At 42.9% G+C, this 26,171-nt stretch overlaps 1 protein-coding gene across 9 annotated transcripts in view; it reads left to right on the top strand.

Moving 5' to 3' along the window:
* Window positions 1–26,171, top strand: part of LOC103553599 (zinc finger protein 134-like) — a 59,686-nt gene that overhangs the window by 16,331 nt on the left and 17,184 nt on the right. For 2 of the 9 annotated variants that reach the window (XR_011522474.1, XR_011522472.1), the window contains exons 5-6: window positions 225–6,977; window positions 18,733–18,833. Coding sequence is in view for 5 of the 9 variants with exons in the window: in XM_070558727.1 (XP_070414828.1) it covers window positions 18,794–18,833; window positions 19,493–20,733 (1,281 nt within the window). In the remaining 4 variants the exon portion in view is untranslated. Of the gene's footprint in view, window positions 1–224; window positions 6,992–17,845; window positions 17,862–18,732; window positions 18,834–19,492; window positions 21,309–26,171 lie in introns of those variants that run through there. The other 7 variants (XR_011522475.1, XR_011522473.1, XM_070558725.1 and 4 more) reach the window with 6 other exon arrangements.

Genomic DNA, 26,171 nt, shown 5'->3' on the forward strand with positions numbered 1-26,171 from the left:
AACCAGATATTTTGAGAGCAGTCTAACTTCATACTTTCTCCTCTACCCTGTCTCCACTGTTACCTACAGGTACTCATTTTTATAATTTTTAAATGCATTCTTCTATTTAAAAAATAGAACCATATACACATAGGAAAATGGATAATATATTAGTTATACTCCCTTTATTAGGAAAATAAGGCTAACTGCACACAATATTTTGACTCTTTCTATTTTTCACTTAGTTGTATGTCCTGGAAATGCAGCAGTAGAGAGAACTTTACTCATCATGGCTGCCTAGTGCTCCATCGTGAAGATGTGCTATGATTCATTCAATCAGTCTCCCATTGTTTGACATTGGGTTCGTTCCAATCTTTGTTATTACAAATAATTCTGCAGGAAATTGTTTTGCACATATGAAACGTATGTCTAAATAGTCATATTGAGTTGAAAAATTATGTGATCAAAGAAATTTTCTTGTTATAGTGAGAGTAATCCAATTTTCTATTTAGGCTCCAAATTCCTGTGATTTGAATAAAATCAGCCACCAATATCCCCTTTAAATTGATTAAATGGTTTCTACTACCCTAAATTTGGAAATTATTTTCCTCACTCGGACTGGAGTTGGGATCTTTGGAAATTCCACACTTTTTTTGTCTTTGTATCTTTACTTTGCTCACTAGGCACATGTTGAGACCCACAGACTTGATTCTCATCCAGCTAGTCATAGCTAACAACTTGGTTCTTTTTAATAAAGGCATTCCTTGGGCAATGGCAACATTTGAGTTGAAATATTTCCTGGATGATGTTGGATGTAAACTTGTCTTCTGTTTCCCACAGAGTGGCTAAAGGCATTTCCCTCAGCAGCACCTGCCTCCTCAGTGGCTTCCAGACCATTAAGCTCAACCCCAATACCTCTAAGTAGATAGAGCTCAAGAGTAGAATCCCAAAGTGCATTGGCTTCTGCTGTTTCCTCTGCTGGATCCTGCCTCTCCTATTAAATATTTTTATTTCTATGAATGTTACTGGACCAAGAAAGAAAACATGTATGGAGAAAATTTGTGGATACTGTAATTCACCAATTCCAAACAAATTTGTAGTCTCACTACATTCAGTCATGTTCTCCTTCATTGATGTTACATGTTTGGGCTTCATGGCCTGGTCTAATAGCTCCATCGTCCTTGTCCTGCACAGGCACAAGCAGCGAGTCCAACCAATTCACAGCAACAGCCTTTCCCCAAGAACTTCCCATAAGGCCAGAGCCACGTTCACCATCCTGTTCTTGTGAGCATATTTGTCTCCTTTTATTTTCTTTCTTCCATTTTGTCTTTTTGGGTAACACTGATTGTGAAGCCAAGCCATGGGCTAATGAACACCTCTGCACTGATGTCTTCATGCTTCCAACATTTAGCCCCTTTGTGCTCCTTGGCAGTGACACCTTGCCTCTCAGTTCTGCTCTGCCTTCTGGGGAAGAAAAATAATTTTTCCAAGTATGGTTTCTGGACAGTAAGTTCCCTCTAGAACATCCTATCATTCATTTAATCAACTTTTGTATATTCGTAGGCTTGTGTTTTATGCCATATAATCTGTCACCACGTTGGGATTAAGTATGGGATAACAGCAAAAATAACCCTGGCCTCATACTGCTTTTAAAATTGCCAAAAAATGAACATGGCGTAAATAACAACTCAAAGAGGACTTTCCAAAATTGTGTAATGCTATTCACTAGAGAACATCAGGCAGTAATGATAATGACTGGGAGATTTTCAGGGTTTGGAAATTCTGGAGTAGAAACTCACTGTTGATTCAAACTTTGAAATGACATCCAAAAGATTTATATGCGTTGTCAAAGCATGTTGAGTGAAAGGTGTTTCAAGTGAAAAGAAAATGACCTGGGAATACCCTGAATTGGTATGGCACAGGTGAACTTCAAAGAGTTAAAGAAAGTTCCTGGCATTTGGCAAAAAGTATCTCGTATTCAGTGTGGCAGGAAAGGAAAGTAGGAGATATCTTCTGGCAGGTGTTGGAGGTCATGTCAATAATCAAAACTTATCATAGGCAAGATCATGGATCTCTGAAAATTTTTGTCCAGTCAGTGAAATAATCAAAATTGCTCGTGATAAAATAATAAATGACTCAATTAAAATAAATTTATTTTGATACACGTTATAGTTTAGCACTCTTTTACCTTAGTTAACAATATTTTTTTCATTTAAAAAAATAAGGGGCTGGCCTGGTGGTGCAGCGGTTAAGTGCGCATGTTCCGCTTCTCAGCAGCCCAGGGTTCCCCGGTTCGGATGCCAGGTGCGGATATGGCACCGCTTGGCAAAAGCCATGCTGTGGTAGGCGTCCCACATATAAAGTGGAGGAGGATGAGCATGGATGTTAGCTCAGGGCCGATCTTCCTCAGCAGAAAGAGGAGGATTGGCAGTAGTTAGCTCAGAGCTAATCTTCCTCAAAAAAATAAAAATAAAAAAAATAAGTAGTAAAATAATTTCCGATTTACCGATATTTAGGAGTCAGATCTGACAAAGAGTCTCTACTTGACCAAACTTTAGTCAGACTCCTCTGAATCCTCTTCCCAAATAGGTTTCAACTTTTGAACTTTGGTGACCAACTTTACATTGCTCAATTTTAGCAAGAATTCTATCAAGTGAGTTTAGCCAGAATCCACCCCCCTTAATATCTGATCACCCTTGGTGTCTGATCAATTTCTTCCTCCCCACCATCCTCCAGGTGATAGCTGACCACCCTGTTCTACCTTCAGCAAGAGTCCTTTTAGGTCAGTTTAGCAAGAATCCTCCTTTACCCCTCAGATTTCCTCTTAGTAATTTTCCATCCACTCACCCCTACCCTGCTCCTTGGCTATAAATCCCTACTTGTTCACTCTGTATTTGGAATTGAGCAGGGTTCTATACTGAGGTCTATTTCCCCCCATTGCAGTTGTTCCTGATTAAAACCTGCTTTTACCACTTTAACTATTGTCCCGCTCTGGTTTTCTTTAACAAATATTGAAAACTATTATTTTTTACTAAATAAAATTAATTTTTAGGAAATTTTGTCAGTCATTGGTACTTAAAGGAAACTTTCAAAGAGTTTCATTTTCATTTCACCTGTATTTTTCCATTTTTAATAATCATTTGACTTTTATTAACACTAGCTTTACAAACATAATACTAGATCATTAAAAAGTATCTTATGTGGCTAAACATACAATTTTGTACTTCTATGATGTCTATTTAGTTGAAATTGTATTGAAAATTTGTTAGATTTTTGAAAATGTCTCATGTAAAATACAGTTTAACATATATAAATATAAAATCTGTACCTGAGTTATCTCAATATCATTTTGATACAATATATTTAGATAACATGGTTGTTATGAATGATAAATTATGATGAAATAAATTTCTGGCCTTTAATAACTTAAGAGAAACTCTATGTCTCATAGAAAGAGCTATTTCTTTTTTTCTTTGGCCTGTGGTCCTCTAGTTGAAAATCTGCACATTTTCTTTAAGGAATTTAATTTGTATTAATATTTTTCATGGGCTCGAGGTTTTACATAAGCACTCAGTGGCTTACCTTGAATGGGGCTCTACTACTTAGTAAAGTAGAATCTTTAAATGCTTCCTGAACAAAACCGTGTGCTCTATATTGTCCCAGGGCGAAGTACCAGGCAAGTAGAGACCACTCCTATAACCCAAAACCCAGTGGAATTGTTGGAACTAGCCCATCCTCAACTGTTTACTTTGCCATGCCTTGCCTTTCCTGCAGAAGACACAATAAAGCCTCTGGCCTAGGCTTTCCCTTGGCTCCTGCCTCTGCCTCCTAACCAAAAACTGGTACTCCTTCTCTGGCTTTGCATGGTATGCTGTGCCTCTCATTTCGAGGGGAAGTGTGAGTAACATTAGACTTTTCTTTCAATGACATCTACCTATCCATGTTGTCACTCAGTCACCTTTATAAATTAAGACCCAGGCACATATCAGCCTCCCTTGGCTGCATAATATTATATCTCACCCTCCCACTTCTCAGTGCCTTCACCTTCTCTCTTTTCTGTTGTGCCTACTGTAGGGGGGAAGAATATTCCTTTACCCTCTAGGTTCTTCTGGCTGATCTAAGAATTAAATTGACATGAGACAGAATAACAGGAGAAAATCAAACAAACTTAATAACATGTATACATGGGAGAAACCCAGGAAAACTGAGTTACTCCACAAAATGGCTGAAGCCACCACCTTAAATACCATCTTCAGCTAAAGACAAAGGAGGATGTTGAGGGTAATGATTTGGGACTTTGAAGAGGAGGAAGGCAATTCACATGGAGATGGAAAAGTAAAAGTTTGGTAAACAAATATTTGCCATGCCTTGCAAAGACAATGTGACATGGGAGGACTTTGATCAAATGGGCCTTGCTAGGTTCCTCCTTATCTACTTTACCTAGGTTATTTTGTATTATAGGTATCTATGGCAATAGCTCCTTCCTAAAACAGGCCTTCAATCTTAAATTCTTTTAGGTAGTTAGGGGGAAGGTCAAAGTTTCTTCCTGAGTCTTTTGTTCTTAGAAATAAGCCAAAGAGACACATTTTGGGGTGGTAAATTCTGATCCCCCACTCTACCATATTCTAACATTGTATACAATTCAATACTTTTTTTTTTTTTTCGTGTTTCTTCCTCTGTCTTTCTTGATTACAGTGTAAGCTCCTTGATGGCTGGGATCTTTATTTCTTGTTTTCAAATTCGTTCCACATAGGATAGTGCCTGAAGTCCCGTAGGTGTTCATTGACTATTTGTTAGAGACGTGAATAAGCATGATTTACAGTATCCCTGTTCATCTTCACCATTCTGGGTACACTTTCTAAATGTTTTCTTTATTCTCTCTCAAAGCAGATATTCAGTGTTTTCAAGAATGAAAAGAAATTACATTTTGGAGACTGAACCCTGCTATCATCAAGGTTCTAGCACAGCCATGTGCTCAGCTTCATTCTCTCACTTCTCAGACTTCAGTGTCTCCAGCTCAAATTTTCCTGACATCTTAACTGTTTTTGCCTGTCACAGATATGTTCCCCAGAGCCGTTTTTGCATTTATCTGTGAATAACTACAGAGTTGTTAACTTTCAGCAATTTGAACAATTCACAAATGTTTTTCTTTCTTTTCTTCCTTCCTTCCTTCTTTCTCTTCCCTCCTTCCTTCCTTCCTTTCTTTCTATCCCTCTCTCTTTTTTTCTTCTCCTTCTCTGCCTTCTCCTTCATCTTTTTCTCCTCTCTCTCTTTTTCTTTTACCATAAATAATCTCAACTCCCAATTCAGACACTGTCTCTGTAATTGCAAATGAAATGAGAATTACTTTGCAGCAAAGAAATGAGATCATAATATTCCAAATTTTTATTTCTGGGTTCAGATGTCGCCTTTGCACATTTCCTGTCACTAGGACCATGTCAGCCACTGTCCTGGCATACAAAAGCATTTATAATGGTTCTTTTCAGATAGGTGGAATGTTCCTAAAAGGAAATAAATATATCTCAGCTTTTAGGCTAAGAAATATCATTTGGATTAAAGAGTGCTGCTCCCTGGGTTGGACACCATCAGTGATTATACAGGTGTTGATGCAAATAATCAATAATCATTCTATAGTAGAGAGTTTTATTTGAGCCAAACTGAGGACTATAGCCTGGGAATGCAAAGTGGTCTGGAGCAGAGTGGTTTTCAGCACAACTATATCCAATTTTCAAAGAGACGTGCATCAAGCATGACCAGGGGTGCATTCTTTCAAGGGTTCGTGGAGATATTTAGCTACAGATTAGCCCACACACAGCATACGCAGCGAGTCAACATGGCCTTGGTGCTGTGGGAAAGGAGGCATTCAGTCTTATCTTAAAAGAGTGCTGGCGTCAAGGGAAGGGAGGCATAAATTTTTAATCTGCAAAGAGTACATTCTTTACTTTAGGGTAACGATTAAAGCAGAGGTACAATGTATGTTTGATAGGCCATAAGTCAGGCTGCTCTGGTTAAAATAAAACTCAGGCCAAATCAGGTTCAAACCAGAATGGCTTCCCCATATACTTGAAAATGTAAAAATTGTTTTATATCACAAGTAGGAAAGATGGCTTCCTTAACCTGTTTCAAAGTAGCCCAATAACCTTCCTCGTCTTCCTCCCAATGGCCCTGTCTGGAGTAGTTTCTGAGGAAACCAGAAGAAGAGCTCCAGTTAGTCCACTTGCTTCAAGGCGCTGGATATCACTCCTTCTTCCACTCCATACCCTCCTTGTCTGGAGGCAGTTCTCTCTTACACGGGATCCAACTGAAGTGCACAAAACTGACTTAAAGTTCTGTCTATATGTATTTTAAAAACAACAAAGAATATGAGTGGACTTAAAGCGACATTGGATGTGGTGTGTCCATTTGGTTTTGCAGCTTTGGGGGACATCTGAAAGAATGTTTCTAAACATTTCTTCAATCCCTGCAGACTACACTGCACAGAATCTGGGTGTGGGCTCTTTCAGAGGGACGAGGCCCTGCCCCGTCCTCGGAGCCTTGAGGTACCCTTTCCCAGCGCCCCTTGCGGTGCCACTTGGCCTTAGCCCGGGCAGAGAGGGTGTCAGCGTGCTGCTAAAGCTGATTGCTCACGGGGAACTACATTACCCAGAAACCTCTGCGCCGCACAGGGCAGGGGGACACTGCTAAGGGAGTTTCCGTACGTGCGGAAGGCGTCTGGGCGGGACTTCCGGCATCTTGTTTGCGGCCGACATTTTGTTGGCTCTTAGAAGCATCCTAGAAAAATTTCGGGAGCTCTGGTTCCGTTCACAGGTGACTGAAGCGGGAAAGTGCTGGAGGAGAACCTGTCTCCACTGCAAACAGTCTCGGCAGTGGCATCGCCCGCGAAGACTCCGCCCCCGGGGCTGAGCAACGGCAGCGCCTGGGCCTCGATCTGGTACTCCTCAGGGCTCCGTGTGGTCCAGACTGTGACGGCGGCGGCCTCGGTGACGGAGCCGGCGTGGGTGAGCCGGTGTGGGTGGGTGCTGCGTTTCCCGACTCTTGGCGCGCGTCCCGACCCTCCCCTCCGAAGCATAAGGCCCCGACTGAGGGGTGCCGGTTAAGGTCATTGCGGCCCAGGCTCCAGGGCCTTCGTGGGTGGAACCCTCATCTCTAACCGCCGGTGTGAGGAGGCGCGAGGGGTGGTCCTGTCCGAGCAACTCACAGGAGGGAAGCCTTGGAGGTGTGACTGAGCCGGGAGCATTTGGGAAACGGGGGTCTTCGTGTCTGCAGGGAACAGAGAGTGTGAGTGGTAGTCCTGCCTGGGATGGCCGAGTGAGGCGAGTACCTTTATTGCGAGGACGCTGGGAGCCGTGGAGGGACGTGATCTTGATGTGGGCTCTCGAGCCCAGGAGTGGAAAGAGTTCTTGGACTCTGGGGTCTGGCAGTAGTGCTCTTTTGCTCAGACAATAGCATGAGGACGGCCCCTTGGGCAGTGAAGAGATGCAATGGGTTGAGGGCAGGGCTAAACTTATGAGGCGTAGGTATCTGAGTTATTTCTTTACTAGACAAAGGAAAGATCATGTTAAAAAGCCGTTAAAATGGTATTAGTGCAGGTGGGGTCTGGTTATTGTGCTGTCCTATAACTTCAGATACGAATTAGGTCAGGACGTCCTATATTTCCCAGGGGATGATACAGATGGGCATGTAGGGCAGAATGCCTTGGGCTTCTCTCCTTGGGGCAGCGTTGATCCACATCATAAAATCCTCCCCAAACCCATTTGGCCCCGTAATCCTTTGGGGATATGGATGGTGGTCAATCTTCTGTAAGTGCTTCCTGCTGCACAGTGTTATAATGCTGTCCCTAAATGGGGCCATAGGAGTACAAGCAGGAAGTTCAGTGGACTGGAAGGTTGTGCCCACAGAGTCCAAGGCTGACAAGGTACACAGATCCTCTGGAGATGAGAGAATCATTTGACGAGAAGTGACCCAGGACGCAAAATTTTGTTGACATGTGGAAGGTAAACAGTGAAATAGACAACAAATTATAAGAAATATAAGCAATATGATTAACCCAATGAATAAGGCTTTGATAGTAATCCAGAGACGTGGACCTGACCAGTAGTCCAACCAATCATTTAGGGATAGGGAAGACTTAGACATGGGTTTAATTTGGTGACTCATATAGGATAGGAGACCAGAGATATTTTGATAATAGTCAAGAATGTAGACACAACATTTGGTTTTTATAATGACACAAGTGCCCCTTGTGCTGCTGTCAAGACATCCAGTGCCATTCGATTTTGGAGGACTGCCGTACGTACTTGGGATGCTTCTAAATCGAGCAGCAAAAGGCTGTGTTGTGTATTGTTTAATGCTTTCATGATAAATTTGTTTAGGGCTTCCATGTGCTAGATGACACTTTCAGTTCCTAATTGGGGAAGGAAAATTGAGGCAAGGGGATCATACCAGTGAAAGACAGAATGGGTCCAGCGTTATTGTAAGTTGGGTAGGTTAGCAGGAGATAGAGTAAATGTAGTTCTACCTTGCATCCAGACAAAGCCTAGGGGTGCTTCATTCAGTCCATCCAGGCAGCAGCCAAGGCCATAAGTGGGAGCCACATAACCATTGAGTGCCCTTAGGGGCTAACCAGTGTGTGCTCGGCCATCTCTCCCAGTCAGTCCCAAACCAATCAGTATTTTTTAAGGCTATGATATGAGAACACACATAACGGGGAGTTTGTCCCATAGGTCAGGTGCTATTAGGCCACATATCATAAGTGTGATTGGTTTGTTCCCAACATAGAATGGCCTTTTGACTGAGTTGACCACTAGTAGGAGTGAGCCAAATACATTCGTCCCAAATTTGATATAGTCCATTCTGTGTGTATCAACAGGTTGGGGACTTTACCTTAGGAACTCATTGTTTATGATCCACCTGTGACAAGGCAAGTCTAGTTAGTATTTGGGCAGTAGAGTTGAAGGAAAAGGTTTGATTGTGGCCAGGGAGCTCCCAGGTATCAGAGACGGATGGCCACAAGGAGACATTATGATTAGTAATAGATGAATCTTGTACAAGAGAAGAGCTAGAATCTAATATCCATGAATGTGTAGTATAGTTTCTACTGAAACACATTTTTTCTCACTAAAATCACCCTTATTTTTACAAAAGATACCCAAATTAAGATTAACTGTTTTGCAAAATGTGCGTAGTGAAGAGAAGCATTGCACGCCAATCAGTACCCTGGAGGGGAGAGACCCACCAGGGGAGGCTACAAGTACTAGACAGAGGCAAGAGTCCGCAAACCCAACATGTGGTTTCGTTATGAAGCTCAGCATAATGTTGAGCCCATTTAAAAAAGGAATTGTCTGTAATTATAAAAGGAGATAAGAGGAAAATAATCAAGATAGGGCTCATTTTGTTCTAAAAAGTAGTTTTAAATCACCAGTTTGTTCACAAGAGTAGTCTAGTTGAACAGCAGGGTGTGGATCACCTTTATCCTGTAGAGAAATCATAGGTTTTATGGGAAATATGAGTCCAAGAAGTATTATCTTTTAACTTTACAGCTGTGGGAGTACTTAGAATGACTTGACAAGGTCCTTTCCATTTTGGGCTTAACCCATCAGAATGTGTCTTCCAATCCTTTAATTATACCGTATCTCCGGGATTTACCTAGCAAGGTGTATCGACAGACAATGGTTCCAGCTTAGGTAAATGATTATCAACATACTCATTTAGTTCCTTTTGTATTAGGCCAGCCTCAACGGAATAGTGGTATAGTTGGTGGAAATCAGAGTCGAACGCTATATCGGTGGATTTCCTTCCATACAGAAAGGGCCTTCCATACAGGATTTCATATGGGCTTCATCCTAAACTATTCTTAGGGGTAGTTCTCATCTGTAGAAGGCCACTGGGTAAGAGTGTAATCCAAGTTTCCCAGGTTTCGAGACTTAATTTGGAGAGATGTAGTTTTAGAGTAAGGTTTGCTTTTTCCACTTTCCCAGAGGATTGTGGGTGCCAGGCTGAATGCAAAGAGTATTTAATTTGTAAAGCTGAAGAGACCTGTTGTGTTATTTGAGCTATGAAAGAGGGATCGTTATCACTCTGTAAGGTTTGGGCAAGCCAAAACATGGGATAATCTCCCTTAAAAGGGCCTTTGTTACTTTGATTGCCCATTCACTTCAACAAGTAAAGACCTCAATCCAGCCTGTAAATGTATCAGTAAATACCAAAAGATATTTATAGCGATGACATGGAGGCATCTGAGTAAAATCCAGTTGCCAATCTTCCCCCGATAGGTGCCCCATTATCGTACAGGCCATAACAAAGGAGATTTACTTGAGCACAAGTGGCACAAGAACGGCAGATCTGCCTAATGATGGCCTGGAAATTATGTCCATCAAAGGATTTAGAAAGTATTTGAGTCAATGATTGTTTGCTGAAATGGGTAGCCTGATGAATGCCGTTGACTAACTTCCATTGAAGGCTTTTAGGTATGAAAATTTTTCCCTGATCTTTAATTAGCCAAGACTGTTTTGTTTCCTGGGTATATCCCTTTTCTTGAGCCAGGGTTATTTTTTGATTTGTATAAATAGGACTAATAAGGCCTAAAGCAGAGGGAATGGGGAGTAAGCTTAAAAGATTACTTTGTTTAGCTGCCCATTTAGCTTCCCGGTCAGCGAAGTTATTACCTCTTGTTCTCAAGGGATAAGATCCTTCTGATGTCCCTGGCAATGGACCACAGCCACTTGGTTTGGAAGAAGTTCAGAGTTTAAAAGAGCCAAAATCTCTGTTCTGTGTTTGATAGGGGAGTTCTTTGTATTGAGTAATCCCCTTTCCTTCCATATGGCCCATGTGCATGTAGCACCAAGAGGGCATATTTTGAGTCAGTGTAAATATCAATAACCGTATCTTTTGCCAGATGAAGGGCTCGGGTAAGAGTGATAAGTTCAGTCTTTTGGGCAAACATATTGGCTGGAAGGGCTTGTGCCTCAATGATGTGCAAGGCGTTTACTATAGCATAGCCTGCCTTGCGTATCTCCTGTTCTATGAAGCTACTGCTGTCTATAAACCAGCTGTCATCCGCATTATCTGTGGGGGAATCCAGCATGTCAGACCTGTTAGAGTACACTTGTTCTATGACTTCAGAACGTGTATTCACCAAATCCTGGACTGGGTAGTCAGGACTTGGCATAAGGTCTGCCAGATTAATTGTTTGACAGACCTTAAGGATGATCTCAGGGGTGTTGAGGAGGATGGCCTGATATTTAGTTAGATGTCCTCCAGTTATCCATTGATGTCCCTTAGTTTGTAACACAGCTTGTACCTGATGGGGAGTCATGACTGTTAAAGGTTGCCCCATAGTTAATTTAGAGGCCTCCTCAACTAATGGAGCTGTAGCTGCTACAGCCCTTAAGCAGGCTGGGCATTCCAAAGCCACCAAGTCTAGAGTTTTTGAGAAATATTCAACAATTCAGGTCTTTGGGCATGGTCTTTGAGTAAGGGTACCAAGGGCTTGGCCCTGCTGTTCAGCAACATAAAGAATAAAAGGCTCGTTGACATTAGTCAGAGCCAGGGCTGGGGCAGAAGACAGTTGCTGTTGAATTGACTGAAAGGCCTTGTCCTCCTTTTGCGTCCATTCCAGAGGTTTTGTATCAGGTCCTCTGGTTGCGTCATATAAAGACTGTACTGTTACCCCAAACTCAGGAAGTCATAACGACAGAATCCTGCCATACCCAGGAAAGTGTGAAGTTGTTTTTTTGTCTTTGGTGGTCCAAGTTTGAGGATAGTCTTTTTCCTATTTATAGAAAGTGCCCGATGTCCTGGAGTTAAATCATAGCCCAAATAGGACACCTGCTTTTGTGAAATTTGTGCCTTTTGTGGGGCCACTCGATATCCCCGTTGGGCTAAGAAATTAAGGACAAGGACAGTATTGTGATCAGAATCCTCCTTTGTGGGACTACAAATAAGAATATCATCAACATATTATATTAAGCCACCAACAGGAAGTTTGACATCTTGTAGATCCTTGCCTAGGGCACTTCCAAACATGGGGACTATCCGGAAAACCTTGTGCGAGGACTGTCCAAGTCAACTGGGTAGGAAGAGCTTCATTAGGAAACTTCCATTCAAAGGCAAATAAAGGTTGGGAGGTTTCATGCAGAGGAATAGAAAGGAAAGCATCCTTTAAGTCAAGGACCATAAACCAGTTAGAGTTTTCTGGGATCTGGGAAAGTATAGTATATGGGTTAGGCATGATGGCGTGAATAGGAGCAGTGGCTTCATTAATTATGCAGAGGTCCTGGACCAAACGATAATCTCCATTTGGCTTCTTTACAGGCAAGATAGGAGTATTATAGGGAGATTGACATCGTTTAAGGAGATTGACATCGTTTAAGCAGGCCATGATTGAGGAATTTTAATATAAGGAGTTGTAATCCTTCAATTCCCTCTGGTTTTGAAGGATATTGCTTCTTATGGGGTACAAGAGAAGAGTCCCACAAGGTAATAGAGACTGGCTGTGCTGCTATAGCTCTTCCTGGAAGGGAGCAGTCCCAAACCTGGGGATCAGCTGCTTCCCATATGTGGGGTGGAATATTAGAGGGTATCTGGGAAACAGGAGAGCTTGGAGAGAGTGTGGCAAACAGTTAGCTGTCCTCCTCATGTATTAGAATAAATTGGCTTCCTAATAATGGAGTAGGACAAGTAGGTAGGACTAGAAAAGTATGGAAAAACGTCTGAGTCTGATATTGGCAAGATAAAGGAAGAGTTTGATAACAAAACTTAGAGTTTTCCTCTATTCCGACAATTTTTTGATGGGACTTATGAGTTGGGCCAAAGTGTCAAACAAGTACAGAGTAAGTGGCTCCCATATCAATAAGAAAATTGATTTGCTTACCTTCTACATCCAGAGGAACCCAGGGCTGAATGTGTTCTATGGTGATGGGAGCCGTACTGCCCTCTGGGCCCGTTCAGGCGGAGTCCTCAGGATCGCATCTCCGGGCAGGAAAGTGTGTTCTTGTCCCCTCCTAGCTCTGGAGACAAGGGCAATCACGCTTCCAACGTCCCTCTCGCTTGCAGGGAGGACAAGGCCCAGGAGGAAGGTCCTTTCTTGGGCACTGTTTGCTCCAGTGTCCAGATTGAAGGCAACAGTAACAAGGGGACTTACCTGGGTCTTTGGCATTGGTAATTTGAGACTTGGATCCCTGGTTAGCCCTTTTCTGTGGCATATCCACAATGGCGGCTGCTAAAATGTGAGCTTGTAGCTTACCCAGTAATTTTGCCCTTTTGTCCTTATCCTATTTAAGAGTCAAGTCCTGATCATTAAACACCTGGGTAGCAACCTCCAAAAGTCTCTGTACAGGTGTTTGAGGACCCAAGGCCAATTTAGTCAATTTTCAGCGTGTGTCTGGGGCAGGTTGACTAATGAAGTGCATGTTTAGAATAGTCATCCCTTCTGGAGAAGTAGAATCTAGATTAGTGTATTTCAAATAGCTTCAGCTAATCTTCCTTGAAAAAGGGCTGGGTTTTCATCTGTTCCCTGAGTTATTTCCCAGAGTTTGCCAAAATTGACTGGCTTTGTAAATCCCTTCTTCATTCCCTCTATTAAACAAGTAATCAAGATTCCCTTGTCTTCAATCTTCTTCATTCCTATAGTCCCATTTGGGGTCTGTATTTGGTACTGCAGTGCCTCCTCCTGGATATTTATGTCTGTTTCTAGTATGTAAATCATCTGCAAATTCATGTGCTCCTGCCCAAATACAATTTTTTCATCTGTAGTGCAGCAATGAGTAAGAATAATATAAATATCGTACCAGGTCAATTCAAACATCATGATGAGCTGTTGAAAGCCATCAATACGTTGGGAAGGGTTTTCTGAATATCTACCCAGTTGTGTCTTTAGTTGAGCCGTATCAGATGTGAAAATGGCACATGGACTCAAATGGTCCTCGTTTCTCCCATTTGCTACCTCGTGGAGAAGGAAATGTCTGGGATTCTAAGAGGTCCCACTCCTCGTATGACCTGCAGGACTCGTGAGGGTTGAGGACTCAATTTTAGGTTCCTCCTCATAGGGAGGGAGTATTCTGGTCTTTGAGTCCTCAGGGGAGGTTAATTTGATAGGAGCTGCAGGGGTCTTAGGAAGAGGTCTAACAAGGCAGTCGCCATCTAATATATCAGGCGTAGGTTTTTCTTTTTTCTTTTCTTTTCTTTTTTTTTTTTGAGGAAGATTAGCCCTGAGCTAACTGCTTCCAATCTTCCTCTTTTTGCTCTTTTTGCTGAGGAAGACTGGCCCTGATCTAACATCCATACCCATCTTCCTCTACTTTGTACACGGGACGCCTGCCACAGCATGGCTTGCCAAGCGGTGCCATGTCCACACCTGGGATCTGAACCTGTGAACCCCAGGCCGCAAAAGCAGAACATGCTCACTTAACCACTGTGCCACCAGGCCAGCCCCTCAGGTGTAGCTTTTTCTACTTTAGTAGGGGAAGCTAGACATGTGTGACAAACCGCTCTGAGTTCAGGATCTTGATCTAGGGCCACAAATGCTTGACTAGAAGGAATTTCAGACCATTTTCCCAGGCAGCGGCAAAATAATTCTAATTGAAAAGTAGTATTAAAATTTAGGATGCCTGGGCTGGCCCCATGGCCGAGTGGTTAAGTTCGTGTGCTCCACTGCAGGCGGCCCTGTGTTTCATTGGTTCGAATCCTGGTCGTGGACATGGCACTGTTCATCAGGTCACGTTGAGGTGGCATCCCACATGCCACAACTAGAAGGACCCACAACGAAGAATATACAACTATGTACTGGGAGGGTTTGGGGAGAAAAAGGAAAAAAATTGTAAAAAAATCTTTAAAAAAAATTTAGGATGCCATTCATGGGCCATTTTTCCTCATTCAGAGTAGATTGAGGCCAAACAGTATTACAGTAAAAGATAGGTCTCTTTTTCATTAGATCTTGTGGTTCAAATTTTCTCTGGTTATTTAAAAGGCAACCCAAAGCTGAGTCCTTAGGAATGGAATTAGAAACTCCCATGGTCCTAGGAAGCAAAAAGACAAGAGAAGAGAGATTAAAGAAAAGGATCCATTACCTTGAAATTCCCCCCTGAACCTAGGGCAGCATCCTATCTGTGTTCTGCCTTTGAGGTATAGCAAGGGGTGAGGGGGGCGTCCCCCTGCATTGCATCCCTTGTATATCTTCCCTATTATGCCTGGCAGTAAGAGGTGCCTCGTGAATGGTCCCAGAGATAAAAGAATAGAGGAAAACAGTGAAGAATTTTCTGCCTGTCTGGGGGACATTCTATGCAATTGCATCCTGGAGCCGTTCTCCCTAGAAGGGGTTCCCATACTCAACTGAAGGTTATAGTTTGGTACTTTCTTTGAACCGGAGGCTGGATTGGGACTTTCCCATGGTTCCGAGTGTGGTCAGGAGCCATAGGGAGGGATTCCAGTCCAGCCTTAAAAGAAACCTGCCACAGGAATCTTGGAGATTGGCAACCATCCTAATGACTTAAGTGGTCAACCTGCACTCATGTAGAATTTATATATTAGAGATAGAATTGGGAAGGAATGGATTAATGCATTCTTCATCACCCTCAGACTTAAGGTACTGATTCTCTTTGAGCTGAATGCTATGGTTTGCCCCATAGAGTAGCCGTGGGCAGCAAACGTGGATTCATACAGCTGTCCGAGAAGGTTCCAGATGAATAAGTGAATTTAGATCCATCCTTGGAAAAGAGGAAGGCACAAGGAAGAAAAGTGCACTTACCAGAACTTAAGCTCACAAGCCAGTGAAGCAAGATCCCCATAAAGGCCACCAGAAGAAATGATGTGGGCTCAGTGAGCCGAGGAGTCAAAAGAAAGATTTCTTGGACTCTTAAGGTCTGGCAGTAGTGCTCTTTTATTCAGAGAATAGCATGGGGACAGGACCCATGGGCAGTGAAGAGCTGCAGTGGGTTGAGGGTAGGGCTAAATTTATAAGATGTAGGTATGTGAGTTATTTCTTTACAAGACAAAGGAAAGTTCATGTAAAAAAGTTGTTAAAATGATAGAAGTGCAGGGGGGGGGTTCTGGTTATCAGGTGGTCATATAACTTTGGATACGAATTAGGTTAGGACGTCCTATACCTCCCAGAGGATGATACAGATAGGCATGTAGGCCAGAATGCCTTTGGCTTCTCTCCCTGGGGCATCCTTGATCCACATCAATCTGATTAAGAATTTTAAAAGTATCCCAACATTCGCTCAGGGAAAACACACTAGGGTGGTGTGGTGGTGATGAGGATGGAGGCAGGGAGACTGGTGAGCAAGTCACAAACTTCTGGGCTTTTGTGGTGGTGGCTGTCCCAGAGCAGTAGCAGGAGGGTTAGGGGTAGAGAAGTCACTAAATTCTGCAGAGATTTTAAAGATAAAACAACAGGATTTCTTATTGCATCAGATATGACAGTGAAAGTAGAGAGCGAATGGCTATCCAAGTTTTCTTTTTTTTTTTCTGTGAACATCTAAAGGGGTGGAAATGGGTAGGTTGGTACAGGGAGCACCTTTCAGGGGAATGAGGAGTTGGATTTTGGACATGGTAAATCTAAGATGTCTCACAGGCCTCTGGACATGCAGGTCTGGAGTTCTGTGGAATGAGCTGTGCTGGAGACCTCTGAGGGATGAGGCCTCAGGTCAAAGCCTGGAGATCAGATTTAGGGGAAGAATATTAAGGATATTATTTTCATGTGGTCCCTGAGGTGAGAAATTGGGGGTCAAGGAAGAAGGAGTGGACATCCCCGAGATTACCTCCAGAAAGGAAGGGTCCTGGCATGTGAAGGGTTCTGACTGGTGTCAGCAAGAGGAGAGGGCTGTAGGATGTTAGGAGCCTGGCCTGAAATGGAGAGCAAGGTGTGAAGTGCTATAGTTTTGCCACCCTGTGGACTCAGCATGCCCCCATAGGCACTGCCTGTGGAGCAGTGGGAAAGTCAACCAGGCCAGTAGAGCAGCCCCAGCCCAATCCAGGGCGCTGGTACATCAGTTCCCCAATTCCTCAGGTGAGGAGAGATAATGAACATTTCTAATGAGGGCCACCAGCAGGCTCACCTTCAGAGTATATGTACCAGGTAGGCTGGTTTGCTGAAAGGACTAGTGTACGCCTGGCAAGTATACATAAGCAGGTCATTAAAAATAAAAATATATAGATATGATAATATTTTGGTATATAGATTATACTAATGTTTAATAAGTTGATTGAAGTGCTTGCCTGTAAGTATTTGGTCACAATGAAAAGTCTTAAATATCACATCTTCTTAAAAGGTTAAACACAAACCCAGAATTTCAAAAACCTTTCACTTCGTTTGCACCAAAAATACTTGCGATAATATTAAGTTCATGGACAGTAAAAGATAATTCCAAGTTACTTGACGTGTACTAACATGACTAATACAAACAGCAGGCCTGTGAGGTGGGTACTACTATTATCCCTGCTTCACAGATGAGGACACTGAGACACAGATCTTTGTACATAGTTACACCGTGGTTCTGGATTGCTGAAGTTGAATCAAGGAATGGGGCCAGGAGGGGAGGATTTAAAAGCTGAGATACTCATGGCAATAGGGACCCTTGACTGGGGCAGAGTGTGATCCTGGATGCATTAACTAAGCATTCTCTGGGTGCTGTGTGCAGGTTTGCATGTGGGAGATACCTGCGTTGTTGGTGTCCTTAGATACGAGGGAGGTGTAGTCTAAAGAGTGACATGTACATAAGGATGGAATCTGAATTCGCAGCCTGAGGGCTCTGGTACTGAGAGCTTTAGGGAGACTGCAAAACTCAAATTTGTTTATGAGAGACATAATCTCTGGACTCCAAGGAAACTACCTGGCAGGAGAACAGAACATTTGGGCCCTGCATGCCAGGCCCAGACCATACAGTGTCTGTCTGTCCACCTGCCTGTTGTTCTAGGCTGGACAAAATGATTAACAAGAAATGAGGAAAGAGCAGGCACCAATCACACAAGGGCCTGGTACCTTGTCTAAGTTACAGAGCTGGGGAGGAAAGTGAATGTGTGGTGTTAGACCAGGAGTCTGGGGGAAAGCGGCTGCCCCTGTGCTCAGTTGTCCATTTCATGCAGGGTCATGTGACTTTTGAGGATGTATTTATGTATTTCTTCTGGGAGGAGTAGAGGCTACTTGATAAGTGTCAGAGGTTCTCATATCACAACGTAATGCTTTCTATGCTTTGTGCTTAATGGTCTTCCTGGGTAAAGCCCCATGTATCCCACTTTTCTGGGCTGTGCTCTGCTTTTCGTTTTTTCCCCCAGAGTGCCATTTTCTTCCCATGGCTGGGCGACAGGCGCTGCTGTTTGCCCTCATTCCCGCACATTGGTCCCTCGGGTGCCAGGGCTCAGCTGTGTATACTGCCTCCACCACTACCTATGCTCCCAAACTTCTGCTGCCCCAAATCTTTGTCAGAAAGGGTTTGAGGGTCGGGAGTCTTGTGGTAAGCCCAAAGGATGCTGCTCTGCTTGGCCTCTCCTGGGTTGGTTGCTCCATCTGCATTCATGATAGCTCTGTGCTCCAGATTCTGCCCCTTTCCTTTCATTGACATTTCCTTCATCTATCTGTGTCATGAATTGCAGTCATGGTCTTTGCTTATGGGGCCCACTGGGCTGTTCCTGCAAGACATTTCTGATGTTTATTTTATGATGTTTAGTTTTCTTTTAATGTCTCATGGGTGGGCTGCTCTGGGTCAGTGCTTTCCCACTCACTTGCCCTGTCTTTCCCCTGTGACTTGTATCTTACAGACCCTCTGTGATTGCTGAACTGTAGCAGGGGAAAGAAGTCTGAGTGCCTGACCGAGAGGTCATGACTCTAGCCACAGCAGGAGGGGCTTGGACGGGCTTTGGTGAGTGGGAGCTTGGGGAGGGGTGTGACTTCAGGGCTGGGTTCAAATAGCAGCAGAAACCTGTCCTGTGCCCAATACTGTTTAGTGCCCAGGCTGTAAGCCATACTTTATTTCTGTCTTTTTGTCCCCATTCTGAACTTACATACTCATCATTTCTATTCTGACCTACCATCCAGGCCAAGTTGACCCCCACTCACCAGTGCCCTCTCCTGCTCCCTCTACAGTGCTCTCCTATATTGGACAATGCTAATATGTCACGAGACAGACACATTTCCTTAAATAGTTCTTCAATACCAGTTACTCATTTCAAATCAGAAATTACCTGGGCATGGACTTACATTTCTATATAGCACTCAGCTATTGCCAGTAGCCAGGGCCCTTCTAAAAGTCATTTGCAGAGTAAGTTGGAGATCCTGCCTGCCTCTTCTCCCTCAACTCACTCCATCCTCATGTCTTTATCCCTTGTGAGCCCTTCCCCATTCTGTGATTCTTAGAGCCCACTACTACACAGCACTTCTTTCTTTAACCTGATCCCAAATCTGTCATCCTGCCAGCAACCCTATGGACTCAGTCCTCTGTGTGCTAGACACACATTTGTGATAGGGTTGCCCCCTCCCACCAAAATCACCATGCACTTCAACAGCATTTTTTGCCTTTAGATTGTTGGCGTGGAGTGGCAGATGAAGAGGCACCTTCTGAGCAGAGCATTTCTGTAGGAGTGTCACATGTTAGTACTTCCAAGGCAGATTCATCAACCCAGATGCCTCACCCTTGTGACATATGTGGCCCCGTCTTGAAAGATATTTTGCACCTAGGTGAACACCAGGAAACACACCATGGACTGAAACCTTATACATGTGGGGCATGTGGGAGACAATTCTGCTTCAGTGAAAACTTTCACCAGCACCAGAAACAGTACAACGTAGAGAAACCCTTAAGAAGAGACAAAGGCAAGGCCTCATGTGTGAAGAACTGTAGAGTTTGTGAGGACCCTCACTTGTCAGAGAAGCCCTTTACATGTGAGGAGGAGCAGAAGAACTTCCAGGCCACTTTGGGTAGTCACCAGCAAAAGGCTACCCACAGCAAGAGAAAGAAAAGGAGCACTGAGAGTGGAGAGGCCTTTCACATTGGACAGATGCATTATAAGTGCAGTGAATGTGGGAAGGCCTTCAACCGCAAAGACACACTTGTCCAGCACCAGAGAATCCATACTGGAGAAAAGCCTTATGAGTGCAGTGAATGTGGGAAAGCCTTCAGTCGAAAAGCCACACTTGTCCAGCACCAGAGAATCCACACTGGAGAAAGGCCTTATGAGTGCAGCGAGTGTGGGAAAGCCTTTAGTCGTAAAGACAACCTCACTCAGCATAAAAGAATTCACACTGGAGAAATGCCTTATAAGTGTGGCGAATGTGGAAAATACTTTAGCCATCACTCCAACCTAATCGTACACCAGAGAGTTCACAATGGAGCAAGGCCTTATAAGTGCAACGATTGTGGGAAAGTCTTCAGACACAAATCCACACTTGTTCAGCATGAGAGTATCCACACTGGAGAAAATCCTTATGTTTGCAGTGATTGTGGGAAATCCTTTGGTCACAAATACACCCTTATTAAACACCAGAGAATTCACACTGAGGTGAGACCTTTTGAGTGTGTGGAATGTGGGAAATTCTTTAGTCGAAGCTCTGACTTTATTGCACACCAAAGAGTTCACACAGGGGAAAGGCCTTTTGTGTGCAGCAAGTGTGGGAAGGATTTCATCAGAACCTCCCACCTTGTTCGGCACCAAAAAGTTCACACTGGAGAAAGGCCGTATGAGTGCAATGAATGTGGGAAAGCCTATAGCCTAAGCTCCCACCTTATTCGGCACCAGAAAGTTCACACTGCAGGAAGGCTTTAGGGCTGCTTTCAACACAACAGGACTCATAGGTAGAGGACTCATAGGTAGAGGAGCACTGTGATTACCCTTTGAGAGGGAGATGTCAATCAGATGTTGATGTTCATATATCTGAACTTTGACACTAGAGAGATACCTTATGAATGCCAGGTACAAGGGAAGCTTTCAAGGCCTGTGTTGCACTTTGAGACCTGCTCAGGTTCCTTGCCAGATTTGTCAGTGTCAATGCCTGTGGCTAAAACCATCTCAACTCTACCATCTAAGTTACCTTAATATCCTCAGGAAAAGCAGAACTTTGTTTCTCTTTCCTGTCCCTGGAGGAAATTATAAGAAATCTGAGTTAAATATGGTCCTCATTGCATCCCCACTGACTGGGAAAGGTGTGGACATGACCCATTTTTAGCCAAGAGGGCCTGAGCTATGTTCTGATAGCAGAAAAGGTTTACTTTCTTCATGGACATTTTTGGTCTTGTATGATACTTGTGACAGATTTTTCCAGCCTTCAAGTCACCGAATCTGGAGAACTACTTGCCTCGTTACTCTAATTTGTGCGATAATAAAGACATCATTTAAGCCTCTTTTAATCTTGGAAGTTCTTTTTACCGTTTGGAGTGGTTTGAAAACAACTAGGCACTGCCAAATTGAAGAGGTAAACACTGGCGGGGGTGGGGGTGGGGGGCCTCCGACTTTGTGTCCCTCAAATGGAACAGCATGTTGACAGAAAACTCAGTCCAGTTTTGTTGTTAATTTCCATTGCTGACAAAAGCTCCTTAGGTGAAAATTCAGGGCTTTGTGAGCCTGATTTTGTCTAAATTTCAGTTATCACAGGGCCCAGATCTCACATTGAGGAGGGTGCTGTTGTAATAACCTAGAGTGTATTTGGGAGTAGCACACATTGAGTGTCTTGTTTCCAGCTTATGTTTCATATTCCCCAGCAGTGTTGAGGGGAAGCTATTCCTCGGGACCTGCCACGTGCCATATGCCCTGAAGGCCCGAATCTGGTACAGAAGCCACTGGCTATAAGCCCTGCCATGTCCAGGAAGGAAACAAAATTGATACAGAAACACTTGGTATGTATAATTGGGATTGGAGAGAGTGCAGCAAACAAGATTGGATGTGTACATTGTAAAAAACACATCCACAAACACTCTGGTCACTGTGGTTGTATGAGATTAGGATGTATGGAAATTCTCAGGATCTCCAGGGCTGTCACTCCTAGGACTAAGGTCAGTGACAGAGCAAGAAATGTAAAGTTTTCCTCGATTCCTGTGCCTCCCTGTGCTCTTTACCTGATGTCTTTGCTGTGTGGGCAAGGATTCTAGGACTGAGAGTAGAGAGAGACTCTGGTCCAAGGGTATAGATTTTGTGACCACCCAGAATTCCTGGTGACTTACTTGGAAACAGCTTTCATTGTTTGCCAGTTTTTCTTGCTACTGAGGAAGAGGTTCTCTTCACAAGGCTTTTGGAGTGAGAGGGTAGTCACTATAGTCATTGCTTAACAATGAGGAAACTTTCTGAGAAATGTGTCATTAAGCAATTTTGTCATTGTGTAAACATCATAGAGTGTACTTAAACCTAGATGGTGTACTACACACCTAGGCTATATGGTATTGATCTTATTGGACCACTGCAGTATATGAGGTCTGTTGTTGACAGAAATATTGTTACGTGGTACATGACTATATTGATGCTCAAGCTTCTGGTTTTCCAATGGCAGTAGGAAACTCAGACTTTTAGGTGGAATCGTCTTTTATAGTTTCAGAGTAGTCAACATGCAACATACTGCACATCCTTAAAGTGTACAATTTGGTAAGCCTTAATATATGTATATAAATATATATATATATATATATATATATATGAAATCATCACCCTAGCCATGATGTTGGACATATCCGTCACCCCCAAAGTTACCGCCTTCATAATCCCTCTCTCAAAGCCCTTCCTAATAGTTCCCCACCAATCCCTAGGCAACCATCGATTTACTTTGAATATAGATAAATTTGCCTTTTCTAGAATTTATATGGAACCTTAAAAGTTTATTTTTGTTTCCTGTCTTCTATGTAACATAATTATTTTAAGAATCATACATGTTGTGTGTATGAATAGCTCATTCTCTTTATTGCAGAGTAATATTCTGTATGGATATACCACAATTTATCACTTTATCTTAATTGACATTTGGGGGTTTTTTTTTTCTAGATTCTAAATATTAAAAATAAAGCTGCTGCAAATATTCATGTACTAGTCTTCTTATGGACATTTAGCTTAGGGATTTTCTAATCAAAAGTGTTGAAAGCATGGGCTTGTCTTTTCTTACTGATTATTATAAAGTGTGACAGAGAAGAGATGAATATAGGGAAAACTGTTAAACAGAAAAGACCCAAGACTTGATGATTTGGGAAATTCTCAGCCCATCTTAATTCAAAAGACATTGAAATTAAGAGATTCATGGTCAAGAAAGCATCTTCTAGAGAAAAAGCTGACGGTGTGGCTGCACAACGTTTTGAAATATCTCGTCAAGATCAGTAGATCAGAATATTGAGTCACAGAAATCTCAGGGCCAGTCTTCCTCAGCAAAAAGAGAAGGATTGGCAGTAGTTAACTCAGGGCTAATCTTCCTTTAAAAAAAAAGAATATCCATTCCAAGTGAAGGCTGTCTCATAGTAAAGGCTGGAGAAGCCCAGTAGCACCAGTTGTCCTGCCTCTGTAAGTTCCTCTGCATGACAAATTTCTCTCTCAGGTTAGAAACCAGCAACATGTAGACAACACCTCAGAACCAGGGACCCAAATGAAGTTTATCCTCTTTGGTCATGGGGACGTGTTCCCTCTGTGCAGTCAGCCTCAACAGCAGAGTCCCTGGGGCACTCACTGGGACCAAGTGCAAGTCATCAGTGTAATAAGTATCAATGAACTTGTACAACCTGCCCAACAATCATCTTGAATGTATAGGTACAAAGCAATACCAATAATCAGTGTGTGGCTTTGCCCATGAGTCACTGTTGTGCAAGTACTTCAGCAAAACAGCTCAGGCTTGTTCCAGGCCTGCGGACTCAACTCTCACAGAACAGTCTACCCCTGTGACCAATGGCCTTCTTATGTCAAGACAATCAAGTTTAATTGGACAGCAAGCACTTGCCCAATATCATATAATCTGATAGACGATTAAACTCACAGACTATGCATTATGTAATAAACAGTGAGTGATCAGTATGGATTTAAAGAGACAGCTGAAGCATGAAATATTACCAGCAAAAGTGTTTTCCATATTTTGTTCTAATTTTACAATTACTTTGCCTCCTTGATCTACATCTATCTATACTTTATGGTGTATACATGTTGAGCTATTAAGAATGTAACTAATTTATTATTGATCAACTTAAATCTTCTACAGGTCAAGTCTCCTACATAGAGATAGCATCCTGTGAAACGAGAACCGAAAACCAGAGCCACATTAGTATTATTCCATGTAGTCATAGTCCAATCAAACAAATGCTGTCCTATGAGTTTTGAAAGATACTATTAAGCATGAGAACAAGGGAATCATAAAAGTAAAGGATGGAATAATCTATGCCAGGAAAATATTTATGAGAATATAGATGTAATATATCAAAAAAGAAAAATCCTTCTTTCAAAACCATGTCATAATTTGGGATAGAGATGATCACTCTCAGGTGATTCAATTTGCTGTGAAAACATGGTAATGCAATACCTGCACCAAAATAGCTTTGCATAGCAAGGGCACAAGGGATAAAACTTCCTGGAGGAAATGAGCAATCCGAATCTGACCCTGTGCTTGGTCAAATCTCATGTTGATTTGAGCCATCGATGATCTATTTTTGCTTTTACAAACTGGATTGTAAATACTGTCTTCTCCATAAGTAATAGCGTCCCACTCACTCCTTGGCCGAAAATGCTCCCTGCCTCTTCCCTGTCTCTTACTTTTGTGCAACAGCATCTCAAGGGTATTTTCTGTGCTCCCTGTTTTCATCTCCTGAACTCTGATTTCATTTCTGTGGAATCTCACCCTGTCTTATGACTGATATACCATCTATGATCTAACAGTTCTCAAAGTATGTATTCAGCCTGGCTTCTACTCCCAAATTTCGGACTGATAGCTAATTCCCTAGTTGGCATTATCCTTAGATGTCTAGTAGGCACCTGAGACTGAACAGGTTCATAACCAAACTCCTGATCTTCCCTAAAAACCTATGCCAACTCCAGCCTTCCCTATCCCTTTTGATAGCAACTCAGATTCCACTTGCCCAGGCAAAAAAATCCCAGACTCATCCTTGAATCCTCTGTTTCTCTTCACACTTCACATCTATCCCATAGAATTCCTGTTGGCTTCACTTTCAGAATTTACCAGGGTTTTGACCACTTTTTATCTTCAACCCTGCTCCCTCCAAGTCATCTCGCACCCAGAATCTTCCCTTCCATGGTGTATTCTCAACAGAACAGCTGCGTACCACTTCTGGGCTCTGGGCTCTGACTGCCTATAAAACTAAGCCCTAACTGTTACAGGAGCCCATGGTGCCTGCAAGATTTACCAGTTCTTGCCCCCTGACTCTGTCTCTCAACCCTCTCCTTCTAACTGCCCTTAGATGCATCACGCTGCTTGCTCTTGCCTGGGCATTCCAGGCAGGCTCTTGGGCCTCTGGGCCTCTATACTGGCTATTTCTTCTGCCTGAAAACAAGATGTACACACAGCTCAACCCCTCCCCTTCTTCAGTTCTTTACTCAAATATCCTCTAATTCATGAGACCTCTCTCCTTACTATTCTAGCTACGATTGTCACACATCCTACCACAGCACACACCACTCACTATGCTCGTTGTCCACAGTGGCATTCCTTTTTAGCAGAGTAACAAAATTATCTATGTTTCTGTTTGTCATCCTCAACTAGAAAATAAGTTACATGAGGACAAGCTTCTTTACCTGGTTGGTTTCCTGATGTAACCCGTTCACTTACAAAGTCCCTGGCACAGAGGACTTGCTTACCACGTGTGTGCTAGAGCAAAACATGAGTGGTTTTTACCCTCTGGCAACTTTTTCCTGTCTTTCTCTCTCCCTCTCTCTCTCTCTCTCTCACGCACACACACACCCCCCAAGGCTGTTATTGTAGGTTTCTTGGGAGTCAAAAAATAATTTTGAGGAAAGGAATAAAGCCACTCAGGATGGGCAGGAATCAGCATGCATTCTCTGCTTCATTCTCTTGCTCCTTAGACCTGTGTCATCTGCTGGCCTTCCCATGACACCGTATCATTTTTTAGACACCCAAAATAAAACTTTCCTGTAGTTATTTCTGTTCACTTCATCTCTTGGATAATTTTACTAACAAACATTAACTGCTGTCAGTGTTGTGCACAAATCACAGTTGTTTTTCAGACATAATCTCAAATCCCTATGCAGATACCATGAGCTCTAAGCATAGTTACAGG

Source organism: Equus przewalskii, chromosome 9, assembly GCF_037783145.1.
Source record: "Equus przewalskii isolate Varuska chromosome 9, EquPr2, whole genome shotgun sequence".
Taxonomy (NCBI): domain Eukaryota; kingdom Metazoa; phylum Chordata; class Mammalia; order Perissodactyla; family Equidae; genus Equus; species Equus przewalskii.